An 18,856-nucleotide genomic window follows, 5' to 3' on the forward strand; every position below is an offset into this window, starting at 1 on the left:
CGCATTCTGCCACCTTTTGCATTACACGTTCCTCCAGTGAGCTGTGCTGCTTTCCCACCCAGGCATCCGCACATATGATCTCTTCAACCCTGAATGTTTCCCTGTCAGTACCTTCACTTCTCCTCTCCCCTCCTCCTCTTCCCTTTCCAACTCTTCCTTCTTTATTTCTTTTTCTCCTTCCTTCCTTCCCTTCCTCTCTCTTCTCCTCTTTTCTCCTCTTCTGGTCTAGAAAATTCCTACTCATGCTTTCATACTACCTCCCCAAAGGGAGTGTTTCCTGAATCCACAGAGTAGAGCATATTTTCCTCTTATATGCTTCAGGGCCCTCTTTGATCCTGCATCAGAGTACACATCAGCCCCGTCATTATTTCTTGCCCAATACCTCTCTGCCCCATTAGATTCCAAGCTGCATGAGGGAAATGGCAAGATTTTTCTTTTTCACCTCTGTAGGCCCTGGCAGGTAGTAGCAAGAGGATAACAGTGACTGGCAAATGAATGAATGTCTGACCGGGCACTTACTATTCACTGCATTATCACAAATTGTAGTTTCACATATATGTGAGAAGGTCATTCATTTATTTTCATCTTCTAGAAATGTAAGCTTCATGAAGACAAAGATTAGATATGTCTTTCACCTAGTAGTATTTTCAGCACTCAATAGGGTCCTTGATACATGATAAATATTCAATAGATAATGAATGAATTATATTTCAGGAATAAAAAAGCTATAATCTTCACTTACACTATTAACTACTTTCTCGTTATACCAAACGGTCTTCAATTCTTCCTTGATAAAAACACAGAGATTTTCGTAGCATCAGACTTGGGTTCTCATTGCAGTCAAGCCACCAACTAGATGTGAACATGGATTTTAGACTTTTTTTGCCAATAAGGGGCACAATAATTCACTTTTCTGCATCTACCCCCTGAGTAATCTTCTCCCATAGTCACTCTGGACTTGGCCACGTGACTTTCCTTGGCCAATGAGATCAGAACAAACAGAATATAAGCAGAGACCTGGAAAAGGCCTGAGTGTTGGGATTTCCCTTCTCTCGCTGCATGTGGAGCCCAAACCCACCCTGTCAATGGGCCACACTGGCCTGCAGGATGATGAGAAGCCACATGGAGGCGGACGGAGACATCTGGTTGACATTTTGCCAACCAGCAGACACTTGAGCATGACAATCCTGGATCATCCAGCTGCCCACCCACCTCCACAGACCAGACGATCAGGTCCTGTTATGGGCTGAATTGTGTCCTCCCAAAATTCATATGTTAAAGTCCTCACCCCCAGTGCTCCAGAATGCTGCCTTATTTGGAGATAGGGTCTTTACAGAAGTAGCCAAGTTAAAATTTGCTCATTAGAGTGGGCTAAAATCCAATGCGCCTGGTGTTCTGATGAGAAGGGGAAATGTGGACACAGACACAGGGAGGATGCCATGTGAAAAAGAAGTCAGCCATCCATACGCCCAGGAGAAAGGCCTGAAACAGAACCTCCCCCAACAGCCTCCCGAAGGAACCAACCCTGCCAACACCCTGACCTCAGACTTCTAATGTCCAGAACTGTGGGTCAATATGTTTCCGTTCTTCTGGCCACCCAGAGTGTGGTACTTTGTTATGAAAACCCTAGAAAATTAATCAGGGGCCAGACCAAAATAACTGACCAAGTGACACACACAGCAGTGAACTAAATAAAATGGTTCTTGCTTTAAGCCCCTAATGCAGGGAAAGCTGATTAATAAAGAGGGTAAACTACTCGAATCTCTCTAGGCTTTAGTTTTCACAATTACAAAATGGGATTAAACATATTTTCCTCTCATGGTTATTAGTAAGATTAGATAGGATAATGCTTGTAAGTTGCTCAGCACAGTACCTGACACGATTAATATTCAATGAGTGCTTATTTTAGTGGCACCTCTGGGGTGTATGTTAAGTCAAAGCCAGAATTAATTACCCAAGAAAATGTAAACTTCTACATTTGAATTTATTTTAAATAATCTTGTAGTTTATTATGGAATTCAATGTAAATTTATATAAAACTAGAATATCAAATACCCAGAAGGGGCCAACAGGCACTTGGCAAAGCCAGTTTAAATGGGCAAAGATTAAGGCAGAAAGAAATTAAAATATATTAAGCACCTAATATGTGCCCAAAACATTGCCATATGCCTTTATTTATAGTATTTTATTCATTTATTGGAATGTTTGTAAAATATAAATATTATTATTCCTTAATCACAATTGAGGAAATATTGTTTCCTCAATTAAGAAATATAATTATCCTCAATTTTTTGGAATGTTTCTAAAATATAAATATTATTATCACTCAAACTACTTGAAAAATAAACTGCAATGTGTCCAAGATCCCACAGCTAGTGATTAGTACAGCAAGAATAAGAGCCATGCATTTCTCCTCTCAGTCCCCACTTTCTTTCCCTAATACCAGAGGGATTTGGTCCATGTGCCTTGGGTGGTCTTAGAAGCCATTGCAGCATTGTCACAAGATAATTAATTCCCAGTGTGCATGTGAAGTAAGACTAGCAAAACCTACCTTCCATGCTATAATGTTGCCCAGCTCAAATGTTGCCCAGTCCCCTATTCTGTGTTCTGGTCATCGTGAAGTGCCACATAGGGTCACTATGTGTCTTTAAGGACACTCTGGGTTGGGAGAGCTCATCCTCCCACAGTTTCATTTATTGCACTACGACTCAAGAAGAGGAAGTCCTGCCTGCCCTCGGGTCAGACCTCCCCAGGTCTGTGGCTGCATTTTACAGGAAACCAAACCTAAAACAGACCTATAAGGAGGTTTTCTGCTGAAGAACACAGTTTAGCACTGAGGACAATTCAACTGACCGCCTTACAGATTACCAGATCCCCGATTTCTCTGTGATGCCGCCCCACCTCACAAGAGACAGACATCTCAGCCAGGAGCCTTTGATGCCCTCCACGCTGTTCAGGTAAACTATGTAGTCTAGCTCCATCTCAGTGGGCATCTTGTGGTCATCTCACTGTTGTTATAAATGATCTTTAGGAAAGAGCTACACAGCAAGCAAAAAGCATTTTCCTAACATGGAGTGCTGGACTTCTATATAGCATCAAAGAGCAAAAAGCCAACTCCCTTGACTTAAATTTTAAAGATCCCTTCATTCTGCTGGGAGAAAGAATCAAGATACCTACCCATAAAAAATGAAAAGACTAAATGTTTTCAGTCTTCTCTTGCTGGTGCTTGAGCTCCCTGACTCTTTGCTACAAAGATCTCAAGAGTAGACCAGTTGCTGGCTTCTTGGCTGACCTTCCTCAGCACAGCCCCCTAGAAAGGCAGCTTCAACTCAAAGTAGGTCATTCAAAGTACAAGTTAACTCCTAGAGCCTCTTCTAAATATATTTTTTAAACTTTCTAAATTAATACGGCTTTCTTTCTGCTGTGGTGTAAAGGAGATGTAGACTTTGGAATCACGCAGACATTCTTGCACTCACAGGGGTGAGAAGCCCAAGAATGAGGTTAAAGTTGGGACAATGCTTATTCTTGAATGGTGCCAGGAGGCATGTCTTCCAGGTTTTTCAAGGCTAGAACAAACAATAAACTAGAGTGAGACAGAAAAGAGAGTTAAGTGTCATAAAAATACAGATATTTTGATTTTAAAAGATATTCATGTGTCTGGACTTTACCAATGACCACTTTATTGCTGTGCACCAATGTTAACCTATCTGGCTATATCTTTGTCTACACTGCCACCCAACCCCTTAGTGGGGTTGTTCTTGGGCTTCCCAGAAGCCACCTAAACCACAAGGAGAAGTCATTTCAGAGATCAGGACAACAATGATAGGTCTGGCTAGGTGCATGCCTATCAGAGAAATGACCAAGCTTCAGAAATTCTCTGAGAATCTTAAGATAAAATATTCCTAGAGAGGCAGAAAGGGTGATTGGCATTTATTTAACTTTGTTTCTTGCTAGTTAGTCAATATGCATTAACTCATTTAATCCTTACAGTCTTGATGGTTAGGTATTACTTCCCCTGGTTTACAAATGAGGAACTTGAGTGGTCAAAGTAACATGTTCAAGGTTGCCCATCACTAATGTCAGTAAGGTCAAAACTAAACTGATTTTCACCTGAGACTGATGTGTCCGGTGAGCAGTATTTGTTTGCAGCTTCATAGAGCTCATGCTTGAATCCATTCCTGGCTGGTTTTTGACACCAGCCATCTTAATGGGGGCATTTCTTTCTTCTCTCCACGGAGTCCTCTCAGATGTCTCCGTGAGCAAGACCATTCTAAAACCAAAGCTCGTAATTTTCTGTACCATCGGGCCAGCTCTGACCTTAATACCAGGGGATTGGCTTCTTGCTCACTTTGCCCTGAGGCAGGAGCTTTCTTAGAAAGACTGGAGGACTCGATGCTGCCCAAGTTGGTCAGGATCCTAACTCTGCCACTTGGACTAGGCATGGTCCTTTATCTCTGGTCTTCACTTCCCACATCTGTGTAATGGAGCAAGATCACATGAGGCTTGTAGTGACAAGTCTTCAGCCTCAATAATATGATATTATATTAAATGAAATGTGGTATGCCCTTAACACTTAGTAAGTATTCAATAAATGTTGGCTCTTTTTCCACTGCTTTCCTTTCCTCACCCCAAATCATCTCTGACTTTATTCATAAAACTTGCCCACAATCACCCTAGAATTTATAAATACACATAAATTTATGAATATTGAGTTTTAATAATCTCATTAGATGATAATATACCACCAGTCTAAAAGGCCTTTAGAAACAATGTTCTTCTTTAATGATCTTAACAACTTAACCAAGTAGCCAGGGAATAGATGACAGCATTTTAAAAATGTTGAAACTGAGGCTCAGAGAAGTTGATGAAGGTGAACATCGGGGCTTTGAGATTAGCCAACACTTAAAATGAATCTAGGGTGTGACTTCATTGTGTGTCCTTAGGTAAGTGGGTTAAACTTTCCAATCTTCAGCTGGCTGTTGTTGGTGTGTAATTTGAAGCTGGGTGGAATATATATTTGTGGGTTGCTGTGAGAATGAGGGTGAATGCACAAACAGTGCCACACTCAGTAAATGAACAAATGGCAGCTGTGCAGCCCTGTGCCCAAGGTCACGTGGTGAATAGCAGCTAGATCTGGAAGTATCCTTTTCTGAATCCCAACACATAAAGCGTCTACTGTCGCAAGTATCTACCAATGTCTACCAAGATCTGAGTTCTGTAGAGTTCTTCCAGGTTATATCTACCTCTCCTAGCACGAGAGGGACATAGAATGCTCCAATTATTAACACAGAGATAAGTACTTGAATCTAAATTATATTTAATATTTTTAACAGATTGAACCAAACTGTTCAGTGATTTTGCAAAGTAAGTTACCAATAAAACTGAGAAGCATCAGGTTGGATATCAGCAACTTAATAAAGAAAAAATAACCACAAAATATAGAATTGTGGAAAAGAACTACTATAGGACTATTTTGGGGGTGTTTTCTATTTCTGTTATTTTTGTGGGCAGAATACTTTGGGAATTATGATTAGGATTATCCTGCTTAATTTTAATCATGTCCTCCAAATACTAAGGACTTGTAGATTGCCATTTGAGTGCCTGGTGGTGGGCAATAAATGCTGATTGTTTCTCATCTGTTAGTAAATGTGCTTATTCTTACTTTATAGAAGAGGATGCTGAGGTTCAGAGAGACTCCATACACTGTCCATTCCACACAGTGAATGGGAGTATAAGCCAGAAACGAGACCCAGGTCTGCCTCAGTCCCACTTTCCCGCTCTTTGCAGGGTGCTCCATCAGTGCCCTGCTGCGTGTGTCCAGATTCGTGAACATAGTGACAATCATCACTTTCTTTCAAACTAGCCAACAGTATTTTTGGACTCCCAGATATACCATGAGCATTAGCAAAATATGTATGTGAGTTTGTTTGTTTTTTAATTTCATTGATGATGCTAATTGAAACATTGCTTCCCAAACACCTATGCATGAGAAACCAAATTCCTCTGTGTTTAAATGGTGCTGTGCTTTGCCAGATGAACTGACATGAGCCAAAAGGAGTGGCCACAACCCAAAAATATAATAGCCATGTATTTGGTTCATGATCTTTTAATTGTGGTTGGTTATCTGTTGGATTTAGTGTGAGATAAATATGAGGGCTGGCTCTCAACCCTCTGAGAGGCCTGAATCTTTGTAGTGTGCCTAAGGAACCACATTCTGTCATCAGCTTTGCAGCTTCAGAAGGTCAGTGTTGTCCAAGGCACCCAGAGTTGGTGGAGCTCAGGGAGTCGTCCCACCCTAGCATCCTGGCCCATAAATCCCCCTTTCATGATTTCCCTCAAGTGTGCTCAAGTTGTAAGTTCAGGCAATCAGCATGTTCCCTCTGAGGAGGCAAATGTACACAGGAAAGTAAATTACCGTTGGGAGGCAGCTTGGTGAGCACAAAGTCAGAGCTGTGTGATTACAGTCGCTGAATTTGCTGAGCTCGGGATGATCTGATGCCTCGATAGGCACCTGGGAGCCAGTGGGCCTTGTGTCTGCTTACAGATATTTATAAACCAGGTCACCCTCACTTGTGGGCAAGTCTGGGATCTCTTGATCAACTCTATCTCTCTGGGCATTCCATGCAGAACACCTCCACGCTCCCTTCCCACCCCAAACCCCTACTTCTGTTTCCAGCTTTTCAACTACACTACATCATCCAGTCTTTGAGAAATGGATAGCCTGGATTTAAAACCAGACTGATACTTTGTAGCGGCATGGTTTTAGGCAAGGTATTTAACTTCTCAGAACCTCTGTTTATCCTTAAAAAAATAAAATTGAAATACTTACTGTTTGGATGTGTGGTGAGAAATGAGATTCAGAATATAGAAATTGCATATTATAGTGTCTAGCAATTATTAAGTGCAAAGTAAATGATAGTGGCTATTATTATCATTGTAAACATTATCATCAGTTTATTTTATATATTCAGACAAACCATTAGATTCGTGGCCTTTTTCTCCTTCTTAAGAATTTTGACCTAAAGCAGTTCTATTTTAAGATGATTTCTATAGTAAGCTAACCTCATCGTATTCTTATTTATTTTTATCATTCACCTATCAAAGCCTTTGTATTTTACAACTCCTCAAATGTGCCAATTCTCTGAAAATATTAAGATTTAATGAAAAATGATAGAAATTTCTTTAGAACACTTTCCTTATTTCAAATCCTCAGGGTCCTTCGTGGTACTGTTACATAGAAATTACTTGATAATGATCTGGTGAACTATACTTCATAACAGTTTATACTTTACAAAGTACTTGCACTTTCATGACCTCATCTGGTCTCCAAAATAATCCTCTGTGCAGAGAAGGGTGAGCACTTGTATCCCCATTTTTCAGATTGGAGAAATGGAGACTCAAGTTGTACAATTCAGCACACATGGGCTGAAAGACTCACCTCACGTCACGCTAGATGAGTGATCCTGAATGGAAGGAGAGACAGAGAAATAGTTAATTATACAGGGGGAGTTTAATTCAGGAGTGAAGTTCTAAATGTACTTGAAGTTATAAACGAACTGATGACCTCATCTGGATCCACGCTGTGCATCCGTTCACTAGACAGATTTGGCACAGGAGGACTCTCCCTGCACAAAGTGACAGAATTGTTCAATACTGAAAAATCTGGGTCATTTGGACTATTGCCGTACAATGGAATCTAAATTAAACAAAATGCCCTACATAGGATTCTGGTATGCAGTAAATGGTATCATTATTATTCTAAATTATATTACTCTTTGTCTCATGTTGATTAGACTACCTGAGCTTTTATGTTCCTCCTTTGGATTTTAAATTTCTCTAAAACCTCTTTACAGCTCTTCTTATCATGAAAATCACGAGCATACAGCAGATGCTTAATAAACGACTGTTGAAAGAATTACAGTGTTTTCACCACTAGCCTTCAGTTGTCCACGGGGAAGGTGGGGCCAGCTGGACCTATCTTCACCCCGGGGCCAGCCTGTAAATTGTGGTAAACATATAGCAATCCCAGCATCTTAATTTATTTCCGAATACCTTTTTTTTTCACTAAAATTTGCGTTCAGTACCACCCCGATGCATTAATCAGTCAATGGAGAATCAATGTGAGTTGGGTGTGTTCTGATTAATCTCTGTCTAGAAGAATCTGCCCCTATCAGTGTGATTCTGCCTTCACTCCTGAGAACCCAATGGAAACAGAGGCCAGACAGAGATAAACTTTAAAAAAATTCTAATCAGGATCTTTAAATGGGGAGGCTATTTTGTTATAGTTTCATTTTATCTGAATAGTAAAATAACTTTAATAAGAGCAGAGAGAAGGAAGATCCGAGGGAAAGAGGAGGAGGAAAGGAAGGAATGTGAGAAAACTAAGTAACTGGGAAAAGGAGAGGGTAAAGAAAGTCCATTCACTTCATACAAAGTGGAATAAAAGAGGAGAGAAAGGATCTCTCCAGTGAAGGAAAGGAACCCTTTCTGCAAATCAGACAGCCCATGAGAAAAAAGAAAAGGGCTTCTGAAAACAAAATGCACCAGGAGTAATAAATTCAGAAACTATAGATTGCATCAGTTCATTAAGGGTGTTTCCAAAATCATTTAAAATAAAAAATGGATCGACAGTCACATTGCCTTGAGATACTTAAGGGAAGTTACTTGTAACCAAGACAGTTGTGAAATCTTTTTTTAAAATATGCCCTACATAATAGCAGAAAAACTAGGAAAGCAGTCTCCCTCATTCCTCAAAAAAAATCTATAATAATCCATTTGACTTCAAATGCATCCACTCAATGGAAAAACTATAAAATTAAATGTTATATTTAATTAAATTTAGCTGATTGACCTAACCAGCGTACAGAATTAGAAATCCAATCAGCATATATTTTCCTCTAAATATGAACATCTCTAAAATGTAACTTTGTCGTTCTTGATATGAAAATTGAAGAAAATTACATACAACTCTGACTTGTAACCAAATTGTAACCAAATATCTGCATCTCAGAAATCTTGGTTTTAACATGTTTACTCAAAGCTCCCACATGCATGTTCATGAACACATGCACACACACATACACAGGCTCTGGGCTCCCTTTTCCAAATATGCACACATTACTCCCTCTCTCAACTCCACAAAACATCCATCATTTTGGATATGTTGGATGTGATTGTGTAGAGAGGATCAGATGTGTATTGTGTGGATTTTATATTCGGTTCTTTTCCTGCTTTTCTGTTTTAACAAGAAAAAGGCATCGAGCCTTAATTTAGACCTTATCCTTCAGCCTTGACCCAGTTTTAGCTGCACAGCTACATCTTGCCTGGTTCAGAGATTCTCTTCAGCAATTTGTAGTTTGCTTTTGGTCATTTCCTATATCTGGTCAGGTACATTGTCATTATTAGAATGAAATTTCTTAAACTTTGAAATAAACAGAGACTTGTACTTTTATAAATGTTATCTTCTAGGAATAAGTGAGAAATGTTTGGGAGCAAAAAAATTTCTTTACTCTAAAGCCATTTTTTTTCCTTCATGAAAGATTAATTTTGGATCCCGTGAAATGCAGTAGCAATATTTATGGTAAAATGTTTCTTTGCAAACTCAGTTTGGTAGCGTTGGTGAATTCCCAGGGGATAACAGGAGTGCTCAAGGATAACAAGGAAACATGATTTGTTGTACTACATATTTCCAATTGTTTAAACTGCTTATGATACCATAAGGGTATTAATTATTTTTGGATTAAGATCTGCATCAAAATCTAGTCTATTTATAAAACAAGTCTTTGCTTCCCAACATATTCGCTTAGACCCCAGGTGGCTTCCAAGTGCAGAAGCAGACATCCTGGCTTTAAAGCTCAGATCAAATATATGTTATTTAAAAATCTTAAACATACTTTCATCTACAGAACCCTGTTCTCCTTATTTTAGTTTTCTGAAATATTTATGTGTTTTCTAACCATCACATCCATTATCTTTACAAAATGTTTTTTTTTTAACCCACAAAGTGCTTACTGAGCTAATCAAATGTAATCATCGGGACTATCACCTCCAAAGCTGGGGGACTGTTTGGTCAAAATGGATGGCTGAGGCTGTGCACCTGTCTTTTACATGGTCCTCTTTATCCCTGGAGGACAGCAAAGTAAGCCCTGGCTGGAGGCAATGTAATGTAGAACAGTATGTCTCAAACAGGGGTTCATTTTGGATCCCCAAGGAGCTCCAGATCAGGGTCTGTAAATTCCATCAGAACTCCATCACAGCATATATGAAAGCACACGTTTCCAACCCCAGATAAATTAATTATGAGCATATTCTGGCTTTTCTTCCTAGGATTTAGAGCCTGGTATACATTCAGGCAATTTTAGTGCCCAGGTTGGCATTTAGGGTTAGATTCGCATTGGCATCCAATGCTTAGTGCAGTGATAGTTTCCCTTGTTGAAGAAATAAATAGGCACTATGAAAAGAGGCAGCCTCTCCTCATAGCTGCCCAAAAGACCTGGGCTCCTTTTGTACCTCTGCACAGCTCCACCAGACACAGTCTCCTCCTGCCCTGGCCTCCCCCGGCAGCAGGGTGGGGCCTCCTCTTGAGACCCTCAAGAGCTTCTTTCAGCTTCCCCAGGGGAACTCTGGACATATTATGAACATCATCACTTCTGCCAAGTGCCCTCCTGTGACTCTGGGTTCCATAAGCAGGACTGACAGACAGCACCTCAGTGTCACTCTCTTACCAGTGAAAGCCAAGCATGGGCTTTATTTCTGTGGATAACCAGGAAGAGAAACTGGAATAAATGCCCCACATCTTATAGAAAGTGAATGTACAAAACACACGGAGATTTTCCCTGTTGCTGGGGCGCTCACCTTCCCCTTGACTTCTCTGGGCCAAGGCAAGAAAATGGCATTTATTCTTTTATCCTGGACGAAAGTCCCTTGGAGAAAGACTTGCAGGGCTGGGGGCTCCTGAGCCCGGAAGTCCTGCTTCTTCCTCCATTATCAAGCCCCATGCTCGGATCAGGACTACGTCTCAGGAGAGCTGCCGGGGAAATGGTTCCACTAACTCCATAGAAAGCCGTGCGGATCCCTCTGGGTGTATCTTCCTCTGTGCTCCAGTAACACCTGATGTGCCTCTCTGTTTTACAGATACACATTTAATTTTATTCCATTATAATCATTTATAGAACTATAAAGAAAACAGATAAGTACTATGAGGGCAGAGACCTTGCTCTATGTCTCTTATGTCCACTCCTTTCTGCCTCTCTGCCTGTTAAAGTACTTGGTTTGGGGCATTTAAACAATATCTTCACCTGCGTTCTTCCCCAAAACAACTGAATTGAATTTCCTGGGGAACTCCAGGTAATTCCAAGGGTCAGAAAGGTATGAGAACCTGTGATTATGCCACCAGTGGTTGTGAGCTGCAGGTAAGCGCCTCTCCTCTCTAGAGATTAAAACTTAGAAGTGATATACGGCATTTAATTAACCTTCAAGTTCAAGTTCATATTATTCACTATTTGCCCATGTCTTAGAGACTTTATTTTCTCATGTAATCCCCACAAGAGCCCTACAAGATTGCTGTTGCATTACCCCCATTTTACAGATAAACAAACTGAGGCTCGGAATAGGTAAACAGTTGTCCCAAAGCATAATTAAAAGTGTCAGGGCCAGTGGATTTGAAATACCAGCCCATTATGTTAGGGCCTGTAAAGCCAGGCACTTAACATCTGTGAATGTCAGTTTGGTGTTGTATAAAATAAGGATCATATCATCACCTAAGAGCACGTTTAGGAATGACATTAATTGGATGTCGGGCAGATGTGGGGGGTGGGAGGGGATGGGTGTATACATACATAATGAGTGCGATGCACACCGTCTAGGGGATGAACACGCTTGAAGCTCTGATTGGGGGGGGGGGGAGAGGGGAAGCAAGGGCAATATATGTAACCTAGACTTTTGTACCCCCATGATATGCTGAAATAAAAAAAACATAAAATAAAATAAGGATCATAATACGGATCCTATGAGGTTACTGCAGTGGGGACAGGAGACACATAACAGGCTATCAATGTTCATTCCCTTCTCTTTGAAAATGCACATGTCAGGAAGGGAAGGGGGCCTTGCCTTTTCTATAATACATTACCTACATAAAACCCGTGGACGTAAAACTCTTTCCGATTACCTCGCTCTTCTCACCACATCCTTTACAAAATGACCAAGATCAGATAAGGTTGTAGTGCTTTCAGAAGGTCTCCGGCATGCTGAGGAGAGCAGAGAGCTGTTTGCCTGGAAGTGTACCTTTCTTCTGTCCTGCCCGTGATACTGCTTGGTTGACTCACACTCTGGTGTGGGTCACTGAAGCCCCAAATTTAGCTTTTCACAAAATGCCAGGAAAGTTTGGGCTCTCTTTATAATATTTTAAAACTTTTTTTTTTGTTATAAAAGTTATGTTCTATTTACTGAAGAAAAATCCAGGCACATATAAAATAACCGTTCACAATCCCACCACCGAGAAACTCTCACTTTAAAAATTTTAGTGAATGTTTGGCCAGATTGGTCTTATCTTTCAACTTCTGCTAATAGAATGTATATTTTTAAAATTTTTTCTTTAAATTGTAAAATACAAATCTAATAAACAGTGATGTTACAGATCAAATAATTTGCAAAGGCTTATGTACAAGGCAAAAGTTAAGGATTCCTCCCCAATCCCTCCCTGCTATATTATGTGTTTGCAGTTTGGCAGAGTCATAAGCAATTTGGGTCTACAAAGAGCTCTCTTTGAAAAGACAATAAAATATATGAAATGTAATAGCATATTCTAACTTTTAGAACCATTTTTTCACCAAATATTGATGGATTGTAATTTTTTAAATGAAACTATTTTATGGAAGCTTTGAGACGGAGAAGATCAATGTGGCCCAACCTGCTCATTTTTCAGAGGGCTCTGATGCCTTCTTCAATGCTGCACGGGGCATGGCAGGGCCAGGGCTCAGAACAGCTTCCCTGGCCACCTTCCCAGGCCTCTGATCTGAGGCAATAATCCTTACAAGGATCTGTCCTGCCTCTGTGGTTCCCTCGCTCTGTACATAAGAGCTGACCAAGAAGCCAGGCACAGAGGGAGCCCTCCGTAAAGATTGGCTTATTTTATTCCATTTCAACACTACTTAATGCATTCAGAGGAACGAAGTAGCTGTATAAGCAACTATCTTTAAGTGGTAGATACTCTTAAAGGGGTGAGGGGAAGATTTGTCCTGTATGACAATAACCAAGTAATTTAATCCCTCTAAATTATAGTATCCAAAAATTGGTGTCAATAGCCCTACATACCCAAATATAATATGACTTATGTTAAAGCAACTTGCAAACTTTGCTTTGTTATACAAATAATTGTAAATCCATATTTCATAACATTTTATAGTTTCTAAGACATCTTCCTATAGGACATCTTCATATGCTTCAGCTTATTTGACACATATGACAACATGTAAAATAAAGATACTACCATTTATAAGTGAGGAGGGGACAAGTGCTCCTCCAAAGCCACACGGCTAGTTAATGATAGCACTGAAACTGAACAAAGGTCTCTCAACTTCCAGCCTAGGACTCTTTCAGTATTGGATATACACTGTGTTGTATTGAAGGTTCAGGTTCTCTTCCCCACCACCATGATGGAGATAACTTCCCAATGAGGCCATGAGCCAGACACTCTCCACACTGTCCAGGGAGGACTCTCAGTGAGTGGAAGCCTAAGAGCTGCCTCCCCCTTCCCTGCTGTCATTACTGATCTACAAGTATAAGATGAGGGGATGTGATATGAAGTATTGTGCAGGGCCTCAGAGGACCTAAAGTTCAATTCAAGTTCTTTGGTAACTTTCCTGTCTGTATGGATCACACAGTCCACGTCCAAATCCCATCCCTGGGTGTGCATGATCCTTGACAGTCATAATCCAATGGGGTTTCCCAAGTTCTTTTTCATGTACCACCAATATCAAGCCGCTGACCTCAGTGTTCCCACCAAACTGTGCAAAGCCACTCTGACACACAATGCACTCCAACATCTTCACGCCTTTGCAATGCTGCTCCATTTGCCTGGAACACCTTCCTTAATTCTGAACCTGGAAGACACAGACTTATCTGGCAAGACTCAGCTCAAGTATTATCTCCTCAATGCAGATTGCCCTGGCTCTCCAAGGCAGAGTTAGGATTTGTCATGTTTTGTTTTATATGCATCTGCTTCTGTTATACAAAGCAGTTTAATCACAGTCATCACAGAGAGATACAGAGACTGTACTATGCTTAATTTTAAGAGTGGCTTAAAGGCACGGATTATGTCTCCTTGGGCACAATATTTACATAAAGTAAGCTTTCAGTGACTAGTGGTTATATAGTCAGATGGATGAATAGATGGATAGAGAGATGGCAGCTTAAGCTAGAAGTGCTAAGACTCAGTGGGGTGCAATGTGCTGACAGGTTAGGAGATAAAATGTCTAGGTTATCTGGAACTGGGCTCTTACTGCAGATGGGTGTTCTTGGGCACATAATTTAATCTCCCTGGGCCTCATTCTCTAACTATGAAATCACTCTCTATCCTGCTACACTTAGCTGTGAGCCCCCAAAAGTGTGAGATGGGGATTTTCATTCCACTTGCCACAGCTTCTTCCCTGCAGGTCCTACAACTGAGAGCTCCAGCCCCTCTTCCACCCGGCCCTGTCTCTGGGTCCCAGTGACCCCACACACCCTTAACCCCTCCAGGCCCAAGCATGGTAACATCCCTTTGTTACCACCCCCAGATACTTCACTGTCTTTTGTGAATTCCCTCTACCCTGCCCATACCTTTTAAGTGGTATCATTATTAAAGTGTTCTCAAATTAACGAATTTGAGGGTGCCATCTGTTTCTTGCTGGAACCCCAGCTGATATAGTGGGAAATATCCTTTATACCTCTCAGGGTCTTTGAGTAGATTAAATGTGATCATTGATATAAAGCTCTGTGGAATACTCTCGGGGTCTCTGCTGCTAATTTACATGGCGAATAAAGCTAATGATCTCTCCTGTGTGGGTGAATGCAAAGCTCAAACAAGATGTTGCTTCCTCTGTAAAGTGGTGTATAAATCTAACTCCCAGCAAATATTCCGTGGTAAAGTCACACTTGGAAATGGAGAGCATCCCTTCTGCACGTCCTGGCTTGGAGCAGAGCCAGCCGAGCCTGGGCTGACGTGCCCGCAGTGCCCAGGGGAAGTGCACAATTGCACGCCAGGGAAAACCGGGCTCCGTATAGGTTTGCTCAGCTCCCGGGGGCAGATGCGATGGATGCTGACAGAAAGAGGACAGCATATCAGGGAAAAAGTCCCCTCCCCCATCTGTTCCAGAAACAAACCAATTATTGACCTGGATTTATTCTCTGTTAGTTTCTCTAAAACAACACCTGTATCCGATTTTAACAAGATGCGACAGTGTTAGGTTCACCAGAATTAAAACATGATGCAGCCTGTAATCCTAGCACTCTGGGAGGCCGAGTGGGCGGATCGTTTGAGCTCAGAAGTTCGAGTCCAGCCTGAGCAAGAGCGAGACCCCATCTCTACTAAAAATAGAAAGAAATTATATGGACAGCTAAAAATATATATAGAAAAAATTAGCCGGGCATGGTGGTGCATGCCTGTAGTCCCAACTACTCGGGAGGCTGAGACAGGAGGATCCCTTGAGCTCAGGAGTTTGAGGTTGCTGTGAGCTAGGCTGACGCCATGGCACTCACTCTAGCCTGGGCAACAAAGTGAGACTCTGTCTCAAAAAAAAAAAAAAAAAAAAAAAAAACATGATGCATAAGGTCCGGTAACGAGTTTGCTTTTGTTTCCACAGGCTGAGTTGAAGACCCCTCTTATTTTCCGGGTGCCAAGAACTATGAACAGACAGTAAGTACCGTGATATCCCTGTGACCCCAGCTCCCTTCTCTTACTGGGGACAGGAGTCGGATCCTGGAAGCCAAACTGAGAAAGGGTGCAACATGGTGTCCACCCCCACACGGCAGGGAGGGGATTTCCTGAGGGGACAGGGTTGATGTGCTTTGGTGTTCGGAGAGGTCCTCTTCCAGTAACAGCACTTTGCTGTGAGCAGACCACTTGTTCTCACCCAGCACGCTGAGATGAGATATCCCAGCACCCCGATGCCAGACGGGCACCCAGAAACACCCTCAGTCACTTCACGTCCATGAGTGTGAAGGAACAAGTAAGAGGACAGTGATTTATACACTTTTTCTCACAGGAGATAACCCGGAATCCAACTTTCTCTTTGTGGACACCTTGAGTGTCAGTTTAGAATTAAAAAAGTATGTAACCAAAACAAAAACAAAAACACCACCCTGTACCTGAAGCCTATGAATATAGTAAAAAGATAGCAGGCCTCAAAGGCTTAAGAAATATTCATAATGAAAAAAGAAAACTTTTCAATTGAGAAGATTTGGTGTACTAATTTTTAAATTACGCTACTTATCTAACTGTTTTATTTTGCTAGTTGGAAAGATACGTCGCTATTCTCCTTTGGTGAGAAATTAGCAGGACAGAGAAGGCACTAGAAAGAACATGAGTTTCAGAGTCAGACAGACCCAGTTTAAATCCATTGCCTTGTCACTTTCGAGCTGTATGATATTGGGGACGTTCCCTCTGGATATTCAAGGAGTTACTTAACCCTCTGGAAAGCAAGATCTGGCCCCGAGGAGGAGCCTGTGTCCTGAGTGGATCTCTTGATCCTAGAAAGGACCTGGAGACAGTGCATGGTGACCAGGCATTGGCTGTGTCCCTCAGGAGGGCACTCGGTGGAGAGCTGGGGTCCAGAGAGACATGGAGGGAGCAGCAGGGATTGTAACAGCCCAGCGTGTCAGCTGCCCACAAATGCCCATGGGTGTCCAGCTGAGCAACCTGACCCCAGCCAGGCCCACAGGGTGGGCAAACTGGGTCTAATTCTTTTCCTCTTGCTGTGAAAAGTGTAACGGGAGCTCCTGGCACACAGTCCACAGATGGGTTCCTCGTGTGACCCAGAACTAAACTCACGGAGCACCTCCTCTGTGCCAGGCGCTGTGGCTTCCTCTTCCTATTCAGTCCTGACAGCGGGACTGCATGGCAGGTGTTGCTAGCTTCTCCGGGCATTAGCTTCCTTGTCTACGTGACTTGTCTGAGATGGCACAGAATGTACTGATAGAGATGGGGCTGGAATTCAAGTCTGTCTGACTCCAAATCCAGTGCTCCTTCCATCACTGCACTCCGTGGGAAACAGAGACACAATCAAGGAGTCAGGCTAGTGTCCATGCAGATGAGATGATAGTTAATCTGCCATTGCACGACAAAGAGGATGAATTCTTAGGCACAAAGTTATAATTGGGGAGAAATGTGGCAAGCAGCAATTTCAGTAGAAGCTAGATGCACTAGAGGTTCGTGCTGATGGAATAAATAGTAAGGCAGGTATATTATTGTCCTAGGGCAGCCATAGCAAATGACCACAAACTGCGTGGCTTCAAACAACAGGAATTTATTCTCTCTCAGTTCTGGAAGTCGGAATTCCAAAATCAAGGGCTCAGCAGGGCTTTTCTCCCTTCAAAGGCTCAAGGAAAGAATCCTTCTTTGCCCCTTCTAGCTGCCGGTGGTGCCAGGTGTTCCTTGGCTTACGGCTGCGTCACTCCAATCTCTGCCTCTGTTTCACATGTGTGTCGACAGCTTTTCCTCTTCTGCCCATCTCAAATCCCCTTCTGCCTCTCTGTTATAAAGATAGTTGTCATTGGATTTAAGGCCCTCTTGGATAATCCAAAATGATTTCTTATCCAGATCCTTAACTGCATCTGCAAAGACCCTATCTCCAAATACGATCACATTCACAGGAGCCAGGGACTTGGACATGAACATATTTATTTTAGAGCCACCATTCAATCCACTGCAGCAGGGTTTATTTTCACATTCACTCCCTGCTTCGGGGGTGATGTGGGATCACTTTGACAATTCTGGCAATGTTTGCTATGAGCTTCCTTCTGGCTGTGTAGTTGACACCTCCCCCCAGCCTTCCGTCTCTGCTTCTATATCTTTTGGTGATTCTAACCTGTGCCAATGGCCTAGTCTATAAAGCAAATAAGTCTCTTCCTTTCATGAGGATTTTAGGTGACTTTGTTTTTTAGCCAGGAAGTTGGCCTCTTTTTGGAAATGTCTTCCAATCATGCTTTTCAAAGGGTAGAGTTATTATTTCAGCTTTACTATCATCTCAATATGAAGCAGGCAATATGTGTACCAGAGGAGAGGCCAAACCATCATCACTTAACAAACATTAGCTTTTTTCTCTTAGATCGAGCCAACATGGAACCTATACATTTGACTATCTCATACCACGATTTTAGGAATGTGGCTTGCTAAATAACTCTTCTCCTTCTTTTCCAAAGCTCCGAGCATCTTTTTCCTTCCCTAGTCCCCTTCAATCCAAATTTCTTCTATATTCTTTCATTTTGTACAGTCTCAAATCAGCCGGTCCATATAGGACTGCTGCTGCCCTGTCCCCAAATGAAAAGTAAATATTAAAATTAGAACCTCCCTCCAGTACACTTATGCATTAAGGGGAAATGCATAAACTGGTACCACATGAATAAAAAGCAAGCTACCCTAGTATCCTGCACCTTGCCACCCTTCATGGTTTCCTGTCCAGTGTGCACTGATCTGCCAGGTTTTGTTAGTCTAAGTGCAGACTGTGCATCAGCAGCTTAGGCATCACCAGGGGAGACTTGCTAAAAATGCAGAATTCCAGGTGTGCAGCCCAACCCAGACATATACTAAAGCAGAATCTGTACTGTTACAAGATCCTCAGTTGATTCCTGGGCACATTAAAGTTTGAGATGCTCTGAACTA

General features: G+C 41.8%; 1 protein-coding gene across 1 annotated transcript in view; it reads left to right on the forward strand.

Moving 5' to 3' along the window:
* The first annotated feature begins 983 nt into the window (after nucleotides 1–983).
* The window catches only part of CLNK (cytokine dependent hematopoietic cell linker), a 152,650-nt gene continuing 134,777 nt past the window's right edge, over nucleotides 984–18,856 (forward strand). Inside the window, exons 1-2 of the mRNA XM_069493852.1 lie at nucleotides 984–1,233; nucleotides 2,864–2,957. Coding sequence (XP_069349953.1) covers nucleotides 984–1,233; nucleotides 2,864–2,957 — 344 coding nt within the window. The remainder of the gene's footprint in view (nucleotides 1,234–2,863; nucleotides 2,958–18,856) is intronic.

Source organism: Eulemur rufifrons, chromosome 19 (genome assembly GCF_041146395.1).
Source record: "Eulemur rufifrons isolate Redbay chromosome 19, OSU_ERuf_1, whole genome shotgun sequence".
In the NCBI taxonomy this organism is placed as follows: domain Eukaryota; kingdom Metazoa; phylum Chordata; class Mammalia; order Primates; family Lemuridae; genus Eulemur; species Eulemur rufifrons.